This window comes from Lissotriton vulgaris, chromosome 7, assembly GCF_964263255.1.
Source record: "Lissotriton vulgaris chromosome 7, aLisVul1.2, whole genome shotgun sequence".
Taxonomy (NCBI): Eukaryota; Metazoa; Chordata; class Amphibia; order Caudata; family Salamandridae; genus Lissotriton; species Lissotriton vulgaris.
In genome coordinates this window covers 579,983,223-580,000,938 of record NC_141695.1, presented here as the reverse complement: position 1 = coordinate 580,000,938, position 17,716 = coordinate 579,983,223, and the positions used below count along the sequence as shown (strand labels likewise).

Sequence of the window (17,716 nt, the reverse complement as noted above, 5' to 3'; positions counted from 1 at the left end):
TTTCTTGTTCTAGGCCTATGAAAGGCGTTTCCCAACCTGCCCGTTGATCCCCATGTTTGTAGCTAGTGACATTGCCAGTGAAGTTAAAAGCGAGGATGGCGCAGTCTATGTCGTGGAGCGACGATGCAAGCTGGATGTGGATGCACCAAGGCTTTTGAAGAAGGTAATTACTCTTGGGACCGCATCATTTAATGCGCAGCTTTCCTTTTTGTGCTTCTGGAATGACACTGGCGTTCTTTATATATTTCAGATTGCCGGTGTGGATTTTGTTTACTTCATCCAGAAGAATTCTCTCAACAAGAGAGAGCGCACTTTGCACATTGAGGCCCGTAATGAGACCTTCTCCAGCAGGGTTGTAATCAATGAACACTGCTGCTATACTGTAAGTTCTGGGTTTGGAGTGGCAGTCAGGCCTTTGATTGGATTTGAGCACTTATTCTTTCTCTTCGTAGACCTGTTTAGTGGTAAATGGGGTCACCTTACAAAAACGAAACTCCTGCATAACAGAATCTGGATAGTTATAGACCTTGAAATGAGTCCCTGCTGTGTACCTGGACTCCGGAACACTTCAGATTCAATATTTGTCCCTAGAATTATGTGCACAGCCGGCCATTGCTCACATGAGGTGCAGCACCCTTCAGAACCCTGTCTATCCAAGGCAAGCTTTTTCTGAAATGTAGAATAATGTATGCTTAAAACAGTGCATATAAAACTACATTGTGTAATATGAAATGTAAAAACAAGTAAAATCTGTCCATTATTGGGGTAAAATGCAGCTTAATAGTCTTTCTTCGTAAAGCTATGAAATAAGACTGTCCCTTTTACAAATCCAGGAGCTTTCACTACCCAGAATGCACTTTACTGGAAGTTGCATCCTGTAGTCAGTTTATTTTTTCCAGTTTGTGCAAAAAGGGTCCTAGAACACCTGAAGATTTTAACGCCTCTGTTTTAGAGAGTTTTTTTTCTCTAGAAACCTTTTTTTGCAGCTTTACTCAATGGCTGTAGATGGCACCTATGAAACAGACCTGCTTTTCTGAAGATGTCTTCTAATTTTCTTCCAAAATTCCTTCACTCTTCGTAAAGTGCCACTCCTGTAGAAGAAAAAGGCAATCTTTAACCCACACAAAGCATTTGGGGTGTGCTTACCATCTTCCAATTCAACCAAGGAATGCAAGTCCTCCCAGAAATTGTCCAAAAGTTTATTAAAGGTAGAGAAGGCAGCCGGGTCAGGGGGAAGCTTGAATCCATGATGGTGATAATATGGTGGTGCGAAGCATAGCAGAGCTGTAAATATCTAAAGAGTTGCTGTTTATACATATCTTAAGATTACTGAAAGCTGAGGAATAAGTTAATGTGGACAACAGACATTACATCCCTAAAAGCCCTCCAGGGCAGGAGCCTCTTAAAGCATGGTTCCCTCCCACAGTGGGGTTTCCTTAGACCGTTGTGCAAATTTCGTCATTGATGGAAGGTATCTTGTTACGGCACCCCTATTCAGCTAATGCTAGCAATGAGTGCTCCCATTGCCCGTTTTTCAGTGGTGAAGGTGGAGCTAAATACAGGGGCATGCGGCCAGTCTTTTGACACTATTAAGTATACTGCTCAATAATATCCCTGGACAGCTTACCACCTATCAAATGGTTATTGTAGCACTTAGCTATTGTTGTTCGTGTTGCTTTACCATTCCAAAGGAAATTCCTAAGTAGTGACAGAATGCGCTCAAGAAAGCTGCATGGGATCTTACATGGGTAGTTTTGGTGCTCTTATATGAGCTGAGGTAAGGAGACGACTTTCAATATGGCTGCTTTACTAATAATGCACAAAAGGAGGCGGTGACCAGAAGGATAGATCTCTAGGTAGTCTGGAGAGTTGCTCAAGCATGTCCTGTCTTCCTTACGCGTGATACACACTTCTAAACATTTGAAATCCTTATTGGAGATCTGTAGTCCAGAAGCCCACCGCATGCCCTCTCCACTCTGATCAGACTCTGACTTAATCAGGCTCATTCTAAGGCCATGAAAACTCATCAGTTATCTGCAGAATCTTGAAGACCTTGTCATCTGTGCCGGAGGTACACTGGCAAATTATCTGTTTAGAGCATTACTCTCCTGGAGACTCCAGGCGCCCACTCCGAACCCTTCACCAGGGCTTCCACCCGGAGCCACCCGGTAGTCACTGCAAAAAGTGAAGGGGAGAGAGGGCAGCCCTAGGGCTGACACTGACCTTTTGGAGTACTTCAAAAAGATAGTCTGAGGCCACCAAGTTGAAGGCTTTCTCAGAGTTGACCATTAGCAATGCCAAAGGACACTGCAGTTGGTCCATGAGTGCCAGTGCATTATGAAGCCTAAGAATGTTCTGTCTGGTGGATTTACCAGAAACTGATCCCCTCTAGTGCTGGTGGAGCAGGGATTCGATTACTGCAGTCAAACAGACAACAAATAATTTTGGATTGGTTTTGTAGTCTGTATTAATGATATTGTTCGGTATAAGCGGTTTGACCCCGGGGTGCCATTGGGATTTCTCCAAGCCTCTGGTCGCATGGTAATTCTCCAAGACCCAGGGCATCATCCAGCATTGCCTCTATTGTATTTTTGGCTGTATGTTTGAAAAACTCAGCAGAGTGTGTTATGACCTGGAGTTTTCCCCTCCCCCAAACATTCCCGGAGCTGTGCTGGGGCTTCAGTCAATTGTTCCCCACGTATTTATTCCTTTGAAAGATTGTGCTCATTGCAGATGAGCCAGTGCACCAGTAGATGGTGGATAAAGTCAGCCAGTGTCAAAAGAGTTAGGAAGGTCACGCCTGGTATATAAAAGTGTGTAATGGGTTGCAAACGCTTAGATCAACCGGTGTCACGTTACCAGTTGGCCATCCAGCCATCTTTTTCCATTACCATGCCTGGTGACACTTTATGTTTACATAACCAGTGCAGCATCTTCAAAGCCTTATTCCTCCATTGACATATTCTGCTTTGGGTTGACATCCTGGTCGATCAATTAACAAATGTTTAATTCTAGCTCAGTGATGGGCTATATTGCATCTGAGGTTTGTGTCAGGCGAGCAGTGGTGATGTAATTCCACTATAAGCAGGGTGGATTCTTACTGTGAGACGATCTTGTAAGTGTCTCTTGTTTTACCCTTTTATGTGGCTCATCCTCCTGTTCTTTATTTGTGCTCTGAAGGCTTCCCAAAGCATGATTCTCGATTGCACAGAGCCAGTATTTTGTGTGAAGTATCCTTCGGTTTCTTCTACAATGTATGTTCTGAACTCTGTGTCTAGTAACCTCCATGCACATAGCTGTCATCACTTATTTCACCACCAGCCATGTCTTTCGTTGTTAGCGTCAAAGGGAAATGGCCAGATGAGCCCCTCCCAAGCACCTCTGCTTCAGCGATCAAAAGATAGTCCAGCCTTGACTATGTATTATGTTGTCCTTAGTAAAAGATATAGCTGCAGTGGTGTGGATGGAACTGCCACCATGTATCACATAAACCCTCTGCAGTTAGAAATCTCACCAGGTGTGTAGGTTCCTGCAGTACGCTACTTGTTAGCTTGACCTGTCCACTGTTCATTCAACAACCCTGTTATAATCCCCACCTATAATTAGTCTTCCTACTGGGAGTTGCAAAATGAGGCAACTCACTCCTTCAAGCAAGGCGGGGTGAGGAGGCATACACATTGATTGTAGAGATGAATTTATCCTCATTATTCAAATAATGGCCAAATAACACCCTTGTGGATCATGCCATGTCCGGAACCAGTTATGAAGCAGAGTAGCAACTCAAAATGATTGCCTGACTAAGCCTGCATGAAAAACTTTATTATACCTATATTTAGCTAGGAAGAGTCCTATATTAACCATTAGTTGGGTTTCCTGACGGAGAATAATATCTGCATCATAGCGCTTAGCTGCCAAGTATATTGGTCATTGTGTGTCAAATTAATTTGATTCAGTGTTGCGTGTGGTGCAATGAGCCATGGGATGTGGCAAGCAATGCCATGTAAAAATAAAATGTTACAATTACACAGGAACAATAATAATAATAATAATACTGATATTTATAAAGCGCGAACAGCTACCTCACAAGGAGGTGTCCCGGCGCTACAATGAACAGTTTTAGGCAGAGCAAAGGGGGGGGGGGGGGGGGTAGGGGAGAAGAGAGTGCTTAGGTTTTCTGCAAGAAGAGCCAGGTCTTTAGTTGCTTCTTGAAGCTAGATTCAGTCGTGGCAGATTGGATGGAGGGAGGCAGGGCGTTCCAGAGTTTTGCCGTGCCAGTGGAAAAGGACCTGCCACCAAGTCTAGCTTTTCTGGCTCGAAGGACGAGTAGCTTAAGCAGAGAATTGGATCGCAGGCACCTCTCCTGATGGTATCGGGGGAGTCTGAGTTTTAAGTAGTTGGGTCAAGTCCCCTTTTGTGCTCTAAACGCCAGAGTTAGAGCTTTGAATTTTATTCTGCTAGCCACAGGGAGCCAGTGCAACTCGCGCAGATGCGGAGAGACATGCTGTCTGAAAGGGATGTGTTTTATCAGTCTCGCAGCCGCATTCTGCACGATCTGCAGGTGTTGGATCAGATATTTAGGTAGGCCAAGATACAGGCCGTTCGCATAGTCCAATCTGGAAGTAACTGTTGCATGGACTACCATTTTGCGACAGTCTTCTGGCAAAAGAGAGAGAAACTTGCGGAGGTTCCTAAGTTTGTAAAGGCACCCTGTTGTGACCTGCTGTATATGCGAAGAGAAGGAGAGATTCTCGTCCCATCTTACTCCCAAATTCTTCGCATGGGAGCTGGGTGAAGGAGGTGGACCCATTTCCGGAGGCCACCACAGTTCCGAGGGGGGGATGAGTATGTTTGCCAAAGAAGACGACCTCAGTTTTGTCTGCGTTTAATTTTAATTTGTTGGTATTCATCCAATTGGCCATATCTCGAAGGCAGCCCCTCATTTTACTAAAAGCTGCCTCCGACACGTCGGAAAAGGGGAAGACTAATTGCGTATCGTCTGCATACGAGATCGCTTTGACCCCCCATTTTGCAATCAGGGAGAAGAGTGGGGCTAAATAAACATTGAAAAGTAAAGGGCTGAGTGCTGACCCCTGAGGGACACCGCACCAGAGGCGTTTTGGTTTAGAGAAGAAGGTGCCCAAGGCTACTTTCTGGGAGCGATCTGTAAGATAGGAGTGGAGCCAACTCAATGCTTTGTCTTCCAAACCTATGTCCTCCAGCCGTAGCAGCAGTCTGCCGTGATCCACCGTGTCAAATGCGGCAGATTGATCGAGGAGCACCAGCATGGCTGATGCTCCTGAATCTAAGGACCACCTAATCGACTCAGCCACCTCAATGAAGGGCGGTCTCAGTGCTGAAACCTGATCTAAAACCCGACTGAGTTTCATGCAAAATCTCTTTATCCTCAATAAATCTGTTCAGTTGGCGTTGTATCAGTTTTTCGAGCATTTTGCCTGGAGCAGCTAGTAAAGAAATTGGGCGGAGATTACTTAGGTCGTCCGGGGCGCCGTTGGGCTTCTTTTTCAGAGGAAGGAGTGTGGCGTGTTTCCAACACTCAGGGAATGTACCTGTTGTAATGGACGTATTCCAAATGTGTAAGAGTGGTAGAACAATAGAGTCCGACATCATTTTCCAGAGCTTGGGCGGGCAGGGGTCATCAGGGGCCCCTGATTTCCATTTTTGTATTTCCTTCAGGGCTTCTGGAAGGGAAATGGGATGGAATTGGGCTAAGGAAAGGGGAGGCAACACATTATCAGCCATGTACATCATAACTGTAGGCTCGGGACTAGTGAAGGCATCGTAGACTTTCATAATTTTTTTATCAAAGAAGTCCGAGATGTCTTTACAAAGTGTCTCCGACGGAGTGACTTCAGTCTCAATAGCCCTGGGTTTGAAAAAGGATTAAACAATCTTAAAAACTTCTTTGCTTGATTGCTCAGCTTGTTGAATGGAAGTCACAATGAATAGTTTTTTTGCTTTTTTTATCGATTGGTGGAGACCACGGGGGGCTTCCTTGTAGCAAATTTTTGCTGAGTCACAATAGTTGGCCCGCCATTGTCGCTCTAACCTTTTGCAGTTGCTTTTTTCAGCCATCAGCTTAGTCGAGAACCATGGGGCGGAGGGGGATTCTCTGCGTGACGTGGCGACTTTTGCAGGAGCAATAGTGTCCACCATGTTTCCTATCCAGCGGTTCAGTGCCACCGCATCGGTGTTCACGTCTGTGGTCAGAGCTGGAGGAGCAACTGCAAGAGCAGGGCAAAGGGTATCTGCTGATATATTATCCCATTTTCTACGTACGTATGAACGTCTCCCATTTGTTTGGTACTGGGAAGGGAGAGAGAGTAAGAAGGGAATTAGAAAGTGATCTGTCCAAAGCAGTGACTGCGGCGGTTTAACTGTCGTATCCAATATGTTGGAAAAAATTAGATCCAGCATATGACCTGCCTTGTACGTCGTTCCCGAAATAATTTGAGTTAGGTTAGCCGCTTTCAGCGTAGTGATAAGATGAGTGGCCAGGGGACAGTCCGGCCTATCTACGTGGACGTTAAAATCGCCAACTACAATATAATATGAGTGAGCTAGAGAACTTTGGACTCTAAAGTCCATAAGTTCGCAAGTGTTTGTTGAGGAACAATCCGGTGGTCTGTAAATGATCAGACCGGCTAAGGACAGTTGGGGGTTGATTTGGAGGCAAAAGTGCAGCCCCTCTATGCCAGGAATAGTGGTAGGAGTTGCGGACGCCAGTGTGTATTTATTCTTAAAGATAATATCTACCCCACCACCCCTTCTGTCCTTTTCTCAATTCGAGAAGCTCATTTTGAAGCCCGGCGGGACAGCCAGCGAAATGGAGGCCATATTTTCCTCAGTCAGCCAAGTTTCTGTGAGAAATAAGGCGTCCCACTCAGAGTCCATCAATAGCAGCCAGATGTCACAATAACATAGGTTTGCCTCCTCCCCTAATCCTATCCTTCTATAACAGGAAGCACCTGTTTATTAAAGCATGTGGCGGGCCCACCAGTTGGCCCATATCAATCCAAAGACCCATCCTACCATAACTCCCCAAAATATCCCCAGTAACCCAAAAATGTAGCTGCTGCCCACCAGTGTGGGAGGAACCGAAAGCTAAAGGGCACACAGGGCCCACTCCCAACTACACCCCATCCCCAATGTCATCCCCCTGCCCGAGCCCTAAGGTGGATATACCCACCCCAGAAGAAGACAAGACAGAATGCCAGCTCATAACTTCACAGGCAATCAGTACGGTGGGCACTCCTCCACAAACAGCTGTACTTTAAGTAAGTTCAATCATTCTGGAGTTCAGAGTGGTAAGGTATTGCTGTGGAGTCCATTTCAGGTTTAAAGACAATATATGTTTTGTACATGCCAGATTCTGGATGCATGTACCACCAGTATTGAGCTTTGGATTAAATATATCTATGTTCGGTCTAAGGAGTCTTTGCTAGCGGTCAAAGTGTTATCAGCAAAATTAGATTCTGTACCAGAGGCCGGTTTCAAGTCTTTCCCAGCACTATTCAGTCTATTAAATCTGCGTTGTCTCCATCACCGTTCTTTAGATTTCAGCTTGGCTGCTGAAGCACCACCTGCTGGACTTTGTCTGGGAAGTTAGTCTTCCTTCATTATTTTCTACTTGGCCTCCCAATCCCATGCGACCTCTGGGGCTGTCAAAGAAAAAGTATTTAGATGGCAAGAGTACCTTCAGTTTGGCAGGATATAGAAGGTGATAGCCCAAGTAAAAGGCCCTCAACTTTTGTTGAACCCCTTCAAAGAACTTGCACTATTGCTGACCCAGCTTGGTGTAGTCATGCGTAGTTAGAATTTTGCCGACCTTGAAGATTGGAGCCCTTTTTCCGGGCCTCCTGTAGAATAGTATTGCAGTTTTTACCTATATAAAATAAAGACGCTTAGAAAATCCAATCAATAGTTTGGTAGTTCTCGACACATCCATCCGGGGTTGGTCACATCCAAATAGTCTTTTTTTAGATGGATTGCGACTTGTAGCTATGCCATCTTGGATTACAAATGACCCCATAATAGAAGTCTGCAAAGCTGCTATTTGTAAATCGGTGCATACTTGCACAAACAACTACTGCCTAGATTTGGATCCATAGGCTGTTGCTAAAATGGGCCAAACCACCCTAAATAATTCTTTCATTTGAACAAGAGCTGCACAAGACAATAGGTTCGAGGCATGTGGGCTGCTGAATTCATATCTGTGCATAGATCGCCGCCTAGTGTTGGGTCCGGATGATTGCACATTGTTGTCCTGGAAGAGTCTTCGAAGTACCACGAGATAGGTGGCTCCTCCCCTGGACTACAGTGCGCATGGGCATCGCCTCCATCCCCAGATTGTTTTTTTCCGCCATTGGGTTCGGATGTGTTTCGGTTCCCTCTGTCGGAATCGATAGTTGTTCGATTTTTTCTATTCGAGACCAAAAGGTCTTTAGGCTGAGCGTCGGTATAGTTTTGTTCGGTTTTCTTGTCTGACTCTCAGCTCCGAACTCTTGCTACCCTTCCGCGTGCTCTCGGCGCGGACGGGCCTACACTACACTTCTGCTATGGAGCGGACTCCGTTCAAGAGGTGTCCGGTGTGTAACTCCAAATATCCACACCTCGACGTGCACCCCGTGTGCAACAAATGCTTGTCACCGAACCATGACGAAGACAGCTGCATGGCGTGTTCGAAATTCCGGTGCAAGAAAACTCTCAAGATTCGTCGGGCCGCTAGACTCCAGGCCCAGTTATCGGCTACCCCGGCGCCCCCACCAGACAACATATTCGAGGAATTTGTTGGAGACGACGACGACGTGCAAGTTTCGGACTCTAGTCCCGCGTCCGAAGGGGACGCCTACGACGCGGGTGATGAGGACTTTGACGAAGTCGTCGACGAGGTAGGGGACGACGATCGGGCTATTGCCACCCTGGGGGATAGCTCGGAGGAGGAGCATCCCCAACCGGACTCGGGGGTCATTCCCCTTCATGCGGCCCAGGTCGAGGGATAGCCTTCGGGCCTTACCCAAGACCTTGTTATAAGTCCAGCAGCCCCGCCTCCGGGCCCGGTCACGGACATTTCTAAGGCGACACTCACGTCCAAGAAAACGAAAGTGAAGCCATCGGGTCACGCTTCCTTGGTTTCGAAACCGAAAGTGAAAGTTGCGGTGGTGCAGAAGGTTCTGGAGGTGTCAACTTCCAAACAATTCAAAATGGCCGACTTGAAGAGCCACGCCAAGATGGCCGACCCGAAGTCATCGGGGTCGACGCCGAGGGCGAAGGTGACTGACGCGGGTGCGTCGGCGCCGAAAACGGTCGGGGTCGAAGACCCGAAGACGGCTCCGAAAAAGCATCAGGGCGGCGCCGCACCCCAGGCTCAGCCGGCGCATGCCCTTGGAGACAAGGCGCATGAGGTCTCGGCCCCGAAGAAGGTGCCCTTCATCGAACCGACTCCCGACTCGGGGAGATCGGTCGAGCCGGTCAAGCCCTCTCCGGCCTTCACGAAGAAGGTGGAGGAATCCTTGCAGCGGATGCGGAAGGGCGATGTGGTTCCCGATTCGGACGCGGCGCCTAAGCACACGCCAAAGCCTGCCAAGGCGCAAACGCCTATACGCTTTACGCTACCACCAAAGTCGACGCCGAAGGCTTTCGCGCCGAAACATGGCGGGCCCTCAAAAGAAGTCTTGACACCGAAAGCGGCCTCGGTGGTGTCGAAGCTTCGGCTCCAGCCGCTTGCTGACGAGGAACGTCGAGAGGTCGTCATCGACGCCAATACTGGAAAACTGTCTCTCCTCAAGAGGAAAATCACCACGGAGCCGGTGTTGGAACATTTTCGGATCCCTCTCAAGAATAAGAGGGACTCTGCGGGGACTTCGGCCCCGATAGAGCCTACGTCTCCACAAGCCCTACCACACTCGCCAACGCGTTCCACAGCAGGTGATGCTGATGATGAGGCTGTCGAGTACAACTACCCGGCGTACTCGGATCCGGACGAGGAGCACGAACCTTGGTCGGCCGGAGCCGACCCAGAGGACCCGCAGTCGGGCCAGGACACGCAACTTTTTGCGGCCAAGACATCACCGACGGAGGACTCGGCTGCCTTCAACGCTCTGATCGAGCGAGCTGCGGCTAACCACGATGTCGAGCTCCACTCAGACCCTGTGGATGTGGACTTTTTATTTGACACTTTCTCAGTTGCTGAAAAGTCAGTCAAAACACTGCCGATGCTTAAGGGGGTGCTAAAACACGCAACGGAAGTCTTCAAGGAGCCCACCCGGGCGCGTGTCATCAACCCTCGCATTGACAAAAAATATAAGGCAGCGCCCTCGGATCCAACATACATCAAGGGACACTTGCCACTGGACTCGTTGGTTGTATCCAACGCTCGGAAGAGGGCGAACTCGCAGACCACTGGTGACGCTCCTCCCCCAGACAAGGAGTCCAAAATCTTCGAGGCCTCAGGGAAGCGAATCGCTGCACAGGCAGCTAATATCTGGAGAATCTCAAACACACAGGCCCTACTTGCACGCTATGATAGGGCTCATTATGACACCTTAGAATCACTACTGCAACACTTGCCTGACCAGTACAAGGAGGCAGGAGAAATGCTGATTCAGGAAGGAAAGCTCATCACAAACGCATCCATAAAATGTGCGCTGGATGTGGCCGATACGGCCTCCAGGGCAATCAACACCAGTGTGTTGCTTAGACGGCATGCTTGGCTTAGAATTTCGGGGTTCAAGCCAGATATTCAGACGACAATACTGAACCAAACAGTTAATCCTGACCACCTGTTTGGCCCTGAGGTGGATGCGACGCTGGAAAAAATGAAAAAAGATACAGACACTGCCAAGTCTATGGGGGCCCTCCAGTCTCAGCAGTTTCGGAGTGGTTCCTTTCGCCGCTCCAATTCCAGAGGCACCTCAAGGGGTCAGGCATCGCAGTCCACTCAGTATTACAAAAGTAACACCCAAACCTCATACAACAACAAGGGTAGAGGTGGCTACAGAGGCAATAACGTCAAGGGCAGGGGACGTGGAAACAACAGCTCCAGGTCCACCACCGCCAACAAGCAGTGACGTCTTGTCACTGCCCCCCGACCATACAACACCGGTCGGGGGGAGACTCCAGCAGTTCCTGCCCGCGTGGAAATCCATCACCACGGACAGGTGGGTCAAGTCTCTTATCCAGTACGGTTACTGTCTGGAACTTACTTCCATTCCACCAAACATACCCCCAAGGAGCCGTCCTATGTCCGGCGAGCACTTGACCTTGTTGCAGCAGGAAGTTCTAGTCATGCTGCAAAAAGGGGCAATAGAGCTCGTTCCATTGCAAGAAAGGGGAACAGGGGTTTACTCCCTGTATTTTCTAATCCCCAAAAAGGACGGATCCCTCAGGCCCATCCTGGACCTCAGGCCCCTCAACTGGTACATTCTCTCGGAGCACTTCCATATGCTCACGTTACAGCAAGTACTCCCTCTGCTTCAGCAGGGGGACTTCCTGGCTACGCTGGATCTAAAAGATGCATATTTTCATATCCCCCTGCATCCTTCCCACAGGAAGTATCTCAGATTCACGATTCAAGACCAGCATTACCAGTTCAGGGTTCTGCCGTTCGGGGTCACCACGGCGCCAAGGGTATTTACAAAGTGCCTAGCGACTGTGGCGGCGCACCTCTGTCGCCAGAACGTCCACGTTTACCCCTACCTGGACGACTGGCTCATTCAAGCAAAGACAGAACAACAGTGCGTCGACCATGTGTCACGCACCATTCATCTCCTGCACGATCTGGGATTCTCTCTGAACTATCCAAAGGCCCATCTCCAGCCCGCCCACGTGCGACAGTATCTGGGCGCGACAATCAACACTCTGGCAGCCACTGCGCAGCCAAATTCAGTGAGAATCGCCAGTATCCAGGCGCTGATCCAACGATTCAGACCCCAACACTCGCTTCCAGCGAAGGTGTTCATGCAGTTGATAGGCATGATGGCCTCCTGCATCTCCATTGTCCCGCACGCGAGACTACATATGCGTCCGCTTCAGGAGTGCCTTGCACGTCAGTGGACTCAGGCTCATGGGCAACTGACAGACCTAGTGTTGGTGAGCGGTCGGGCATACAACTCTCTGCATTGGTGGAATCCACAAAACCTTTGCAAGGGCCGACCATTCCAGGAGCCTGTGCCACAGATTATCCTGACAACGGACGCCTCTCTCCAGGGATGGGGAGCGCATGTACTCCAGTACACAGTGCAGGGACTATGGACACTACAGCAAAGGAAGATGCACATCAATGTGTTGGAACTGATGGCAGTCTTCATGGCCTTAAAGGCGTTCAAAGTACATCTGTGCAACAAGGTCGTGTTGATCCGGACGGACAACATGACGGCCATGTACTACATTCAGAAGCAGGGAGGCACGCACTCTCCACAGCTGTCTCATCTGGCTCAGAGCATGTGGAAGTGGGCCATTCAGAGGAACATCTTCCTCATGGCAGAGCATCTCCCGGGCAAGGACAATCAGATGGCGGATCTGCTCAGCAGGCACAGCCATCAAATGCACGAGTGGGAGATACATCCATCAGTACTCCAACCGTACTTCCAAAAGTGGGGTCATCCAGAGATAGACCTGTTCGCCACAAAGGAGAACGCGAAATGCCAAAGCTTCGCCGCCAGGTTCCCACACCCGCAATCACAGGGCAATGCGATGTGGTTGAACTGGTCAGGCAGATTTGCGTACGCTTTTCCCCCAGCACCGCTGATACCGCTGGTGGCACGCAAGCTCAGGCAGCACTCGATGACTCTCATCCTGGTTGCTCCGACGTGGGCTCGCCAACCATGGTACACCACGTTTCTGGAACTCTCCGTGGTACCGCATCAAAGGCTTCATCTCACTCCCAGCCTTCTGACGCAGAGCCATGGCGACATTCAGCACCCAGATCCGCAACAGCTCAACCTGGCGATCTGGCTCCTGAAGTCCTAGAGTTTGGCTACCTCAATCTTCCTCCCGATTGCATGGACATCATTCGTGAGGCAAGGAAGCCCACTACTAGAGCTTGTTATGCGGCTAAATGGAAGAGGTTTGTCATCTACTGTGTTAACCACAATATTGACCCGCTGGATGCTTCCATTCAAAACATCATTTGTTATCTGTTCCACTTGTATCAATGCAATTTGGCGTACTCTTCCATCCGCATTCACCTGTCTGCTATGGCAGCATACCTCCAGAATAGGCAACACCTGTCGCTCTTTAAGGTCCCTGCTATCAAGGCTTTTTTGGAAGGACTCAAGAGAGTCATTCCACCAAGGACACCACCAGCTCCAGAATGGAACCTCAATGTGGTTCTTACAAGACTGATGGGTCCTCCCTTCGAGCCACTGCACTCTTGTGAGCTTCAGTTTCTAACTTGGAAGGTTGCGTTCTTAGTAGCAATCACATCGCTACGGAGGGTTAGCGAGCTGCAGGCGCTCACCATCCAAGAACCTTTCTTCCAGGTACACGCTAACAGGGTTGTGCTCCGCACTAACCCTAAATTCTTACCCAAGGTTGTATCTCAATTCCATATAAACCAGACAATTGAGTTGCCGGTGTTTTTCCAGAACCCAGAGACGCTGGCGGAGCGGATGCTCCACACCCTTGACGTTAAGAGAGCCTTGATGTACTATGTAGACAGGACAAAAGATTTTCTCAAAACCAAGCAGCTTTTCGTTGCTTTTGCCACACACCACAAGGGAAACGCTATCTCCAAAGCTGGGATCGCTAGGTGGATCGTGAAATGCATTCAAATCTGCTACGCTAAAGCTAAGCGCACTCTCACTATCCCACCAAGGGCCCACTCCACCAGGAAGTTAGGGGCCTCTATGGCTTTCCTAGGTAACATTCCCTTAGAAGATATCTGTAGAGCAGCCACATGGTCTACCACACATACTTTCACCAAACACTACTGCGTAGACGTGCACTCCAAACAGCAGGCAGCTGTTGGTCAGGCTGTTCTCAAAACACTTTTTCAGACTGCTGCAGCTGGCACGGGCGGCCGCCGCTAATGGAGGGACTGCTATGTATTCTATGCACAGATATGAATTCAGCAGCCCACATGCCTCGAACTGCAAATGCTACTTACCAGTATGCATCTGTTCTTGGCATGTAGGGCTGCTGACATTCATATCGCCCACCCTCCTCCCCGGCGCCTGTAGCAGCTGCAGTGTTCATTCATATGTATATATATGCTCATAGCATGGTCATCACTCACATACTTCACTCCATCTCTGCCAATGGCTAAAAACAATCTGGGGATGGAGGCGATGCCCATGCGCACTGTAGTCCAGGGGAGGAGCCACCTATCTCGTGATACTTCGAAGACTCTTCCAGGACAACAATGTGCAATCATCCGGACCCAACACTAGGCGGCGATCTATGCACAGATATGAATGTCAGCAGCCCTACATGCCAAGAACAGATGCATACTGGTAAGTAGCATTTGCATTATTAGCTTGCTACTCTAGTCTAATGTTTATGAATATCAATGAACATCCTAAAATGTAGAAGAAATAGCCACTTAAATGTAGTCCAGATTCTGCTGCTCGGTAATCTTCCTTGAAATCATAAATGACCCACCTGTCTTCCGGACTGGTTGATTTTGGGCATTCATTAATCAGTTAATTTTCCTTTAGGATAACATTCCTATAATTTATCACTGTTAAATTACCACTGTTAAATTACCCCAATATAGTGATTGACTGAGGAAGAGGAAACCAACTACCAGTAAAGTGATTTATGGGTAGTGTAGGAAACTGGGCTTTTGTTGCAGGTATCACTCCACTTTTTTTTTACCCCTTTTTTTGCTACTAGATGATGATTTTCAACTCTGGCAGTGCACCGAGACCTGCTAAACAGACCACTGTGCCAGTGCACCTATTCCAAAGCAAGGTGTTGTCGAATTGTGCTACAGTTGGCTAAAGACTTTAGCACCCTTGTAAGTCCCTAGTAAGTGAAACCCTGGGGACATAGGGCATGAGTACTAGCGAGGGTCCCAAAGGGCTGCATCATACCATATGCCATCTTAAGGGACCAGCATAAAAATGTCACAAACACTGCTGTTGCAGACTGTGTGACATGGTGCAAACCATGAGTGAAAACATGACTTGGCACACTCCTGTGTGTTATGCCAAAGTCACTACATCTAATATATGTAAATGCCACTCAAGCAGGCCTTTGAGCCTTAAGGCAGGGTGTATTATATTTTATGTGAGGACATATCTGCACGAGCAGATATGCCCCTGTGATGTCAAGTTCTAATACTGGATATTGCAAGTGAGCAAGGAAGCCATATTAAGGTATGTACTAGACACTGGTCAAAACGAGTTCCCCAGCTACATAATGGCTTCACTGAAACATATGGTGCTCGGTACCAAACACCTCATATTAATAAACCCACACTGATTCCAATGATGGATTTAATAATACATGTACCCAGAGGGTACTTTAGAGATATCTCCTGAAACCTACCTGCCCTGTAGTGTGCTGGCTGACTGGTCCAGTCCTGCCTGCCACCACAGACAAGTTTCTGAACCCCAGGGGTGAAAGTTCACGCTCTCAGGAGGTCAGGAACAATGCCTGCTCTGGAGGGAAGGGCTTTACGCCTCTTCCAGGAAGGCTGGAAAATTAGCATTCCGAGGCAGGGAGCTTCAAAGAGCCCACCGCCTTTGGTATGCAGATCTGGCTTCCCTCAGTAGTAAGGGGATGCCAACCCCATGACCCCTTTGGCGCCAGGACAGGCGGGAAAATTAGTAGTCAGGTGGGCTACCTAATGTGGATTTGAAATGTAAAAGTCTGCCATCTTGGTGATGGCAGAATTTGAAATTTAAACCCATTGGCTACTACCCTACACACCACTAATACTCCTAAATCTAGTATCTAGGGGAGCTCCTGGTGCCAGGAAATCCTATTCCTGCTTACCTAATGACATCGAAGAGCCACAAGAAGCCAGAACTGTGTTTAAGCAACTGACTTGGCGCCAACTGTGCCGGCTTGTCTGCTATTCCCACCAGATTGCGCTAAAGTAGTCTCACCCTGCAGCTGCTGTGCCTCCAAAAGCCTTGGAGGACTGCTTGCCTTCAAAAAAGACCCAGGAACTCCTGTGGCACAATTTTGCTTCCCTGCATCCTGCAGCCACTCAAAAGAACTGTGAGGACCCCAGACCGCCGCAAGCCCAAAACTAGAAAGCACCACTGCACCCGTGCCCCCGAGCCTGAGTTGAAATTGCCCAATGGTGCCAGGGTGGTCCCCCGACCCTCCAGATTCAAAGCCCAACTTGAGTTTGCCCACAGTGGTCTCACCAACGCCACCTGCAGCCTCTACTGTGAGTGTGTCCGGTGACGAAAACCTGACACATCAGAACACCTCTTCACCCGGCTGCCCTGGCCCTATGAGAAGAGGACCAAAAGTGTCCCCAAGCCTTGTGAGACCTGAGCCCCCTTGTGGGCTCAACCTGACTGGTCTCCAAGTTTTAGCTTGCAACTTCTTTGCAACTGGACTGTTCAGTATTAAAGTGAATGAGAAATCAAACACCGTAACACACATCTTCAACCGCACGGCACAGAGCCTCCCGAGGTGACCTACTGGTGTGGCCTTGGACCTTGCCTCAGACTCACTTTAAGACCATGAGATTGGTCCCATAGCTCGCTGCGAAGTGCCCGAATGCATTACATGTTTTTCCCCTATAGGATAACATTGGGCACCCATTGCTGAAAAGCACCTCTGCACCTGGCCGCCTCAGTGCTGCCCAAAGTGACCTATTGGTGCTGCCTTGGACCTTTCCCCATATTCACCTTCGGTCCAGAAGATTAGTCCCATAGGCTGTTGAGTGCTCGGATGCAATACGTGTTTTTTCCCCGATAGTGCAATTTTTGCGAGCGGTAATGTTATCCTATCAACTTTTGAAAACTTTAAAAATTCATAACTCAAAAAGTACTTACCTGATTCCGATGATCTTGGTATCTAAATTCATATAAAAGTATATGCTATTTTTATAAATTGGTGTCAGATTTCTTTATTGAGTTTGTCTCAGTTGCTGCCTGTTTGTGCATAATAAATGCTTAGCAGTACCCTCTGATATGCCTAACTTTTTGCCCACAATTTCACAAAAGAGCTTTTGTGGTGTCATTTGTGCCTCTGTAATTTCTTTGGGGTTTGCCTATACTCTGTACTCAGTGTACCTCTTTCTGGTCCTCTATATAAAGATCCAGCTTTCTACAAGTAGTAGAAGCTCCTTGATTCTTAAAGTGGCAGCTGTTTTTTCCACATCTTTTAAATGTAAGCCTGTACTTTTCCCTCTGTGATAGATTTAACTTTTTTTACATTTCAAATGCTGTAGAGCACACGTTTGTAATAAAGGGTGTTGCATCGGAGCTCAACATGCAGCAGGGAACTATTTTAATATTTGACTTCAATGAAGATTCCTACAGTGCAGAACTAGCACTACAAGTCATTTCATTTAGCACATATTTTAAGGAATACAAGAACGTAAGTGTATCCTTTAACCTAAGTGTGCACACATGACTCTAGATCAGATTGTTAAACTTTTCCTACCTTTCAGAATTGAGAAACTTTATCTACTTATCAGTAGCTGTTATTAGAACTGCTCTTGATATAACATTGATGAAAATGGTTGACATCAGTGCTCTCTTCAGGATAAATGTCTGTATTAATGAGG

The 17,716-nt window shown here is 48.0% G+C and overlaps 1 protein-coding gene across 1 annotated transcript in view; it reads left to right on the top strand.

Annotated features, from left to right (window-relative positions):
- SEC14L1 (SEC14 like lipid binding 1) overlaps window positions 1-17,716 on the top strand; it is a 468,991-nt gene that overhangs the window by 162,373 nt on the left and 288,902 nt on the right. The window contains exons 4-5 of the mRNA XM_086930671.1: window positions 14-163; window positions 251-382. Of these exons, the coding sequence (XP_086786797.1) occupies window positions 14-163; window positions 251-382 (282 nt within the window). The remainder of the gene's footprint in view (window positions 1-13; window positions 164-250; window positions 383-17,716) is intronic.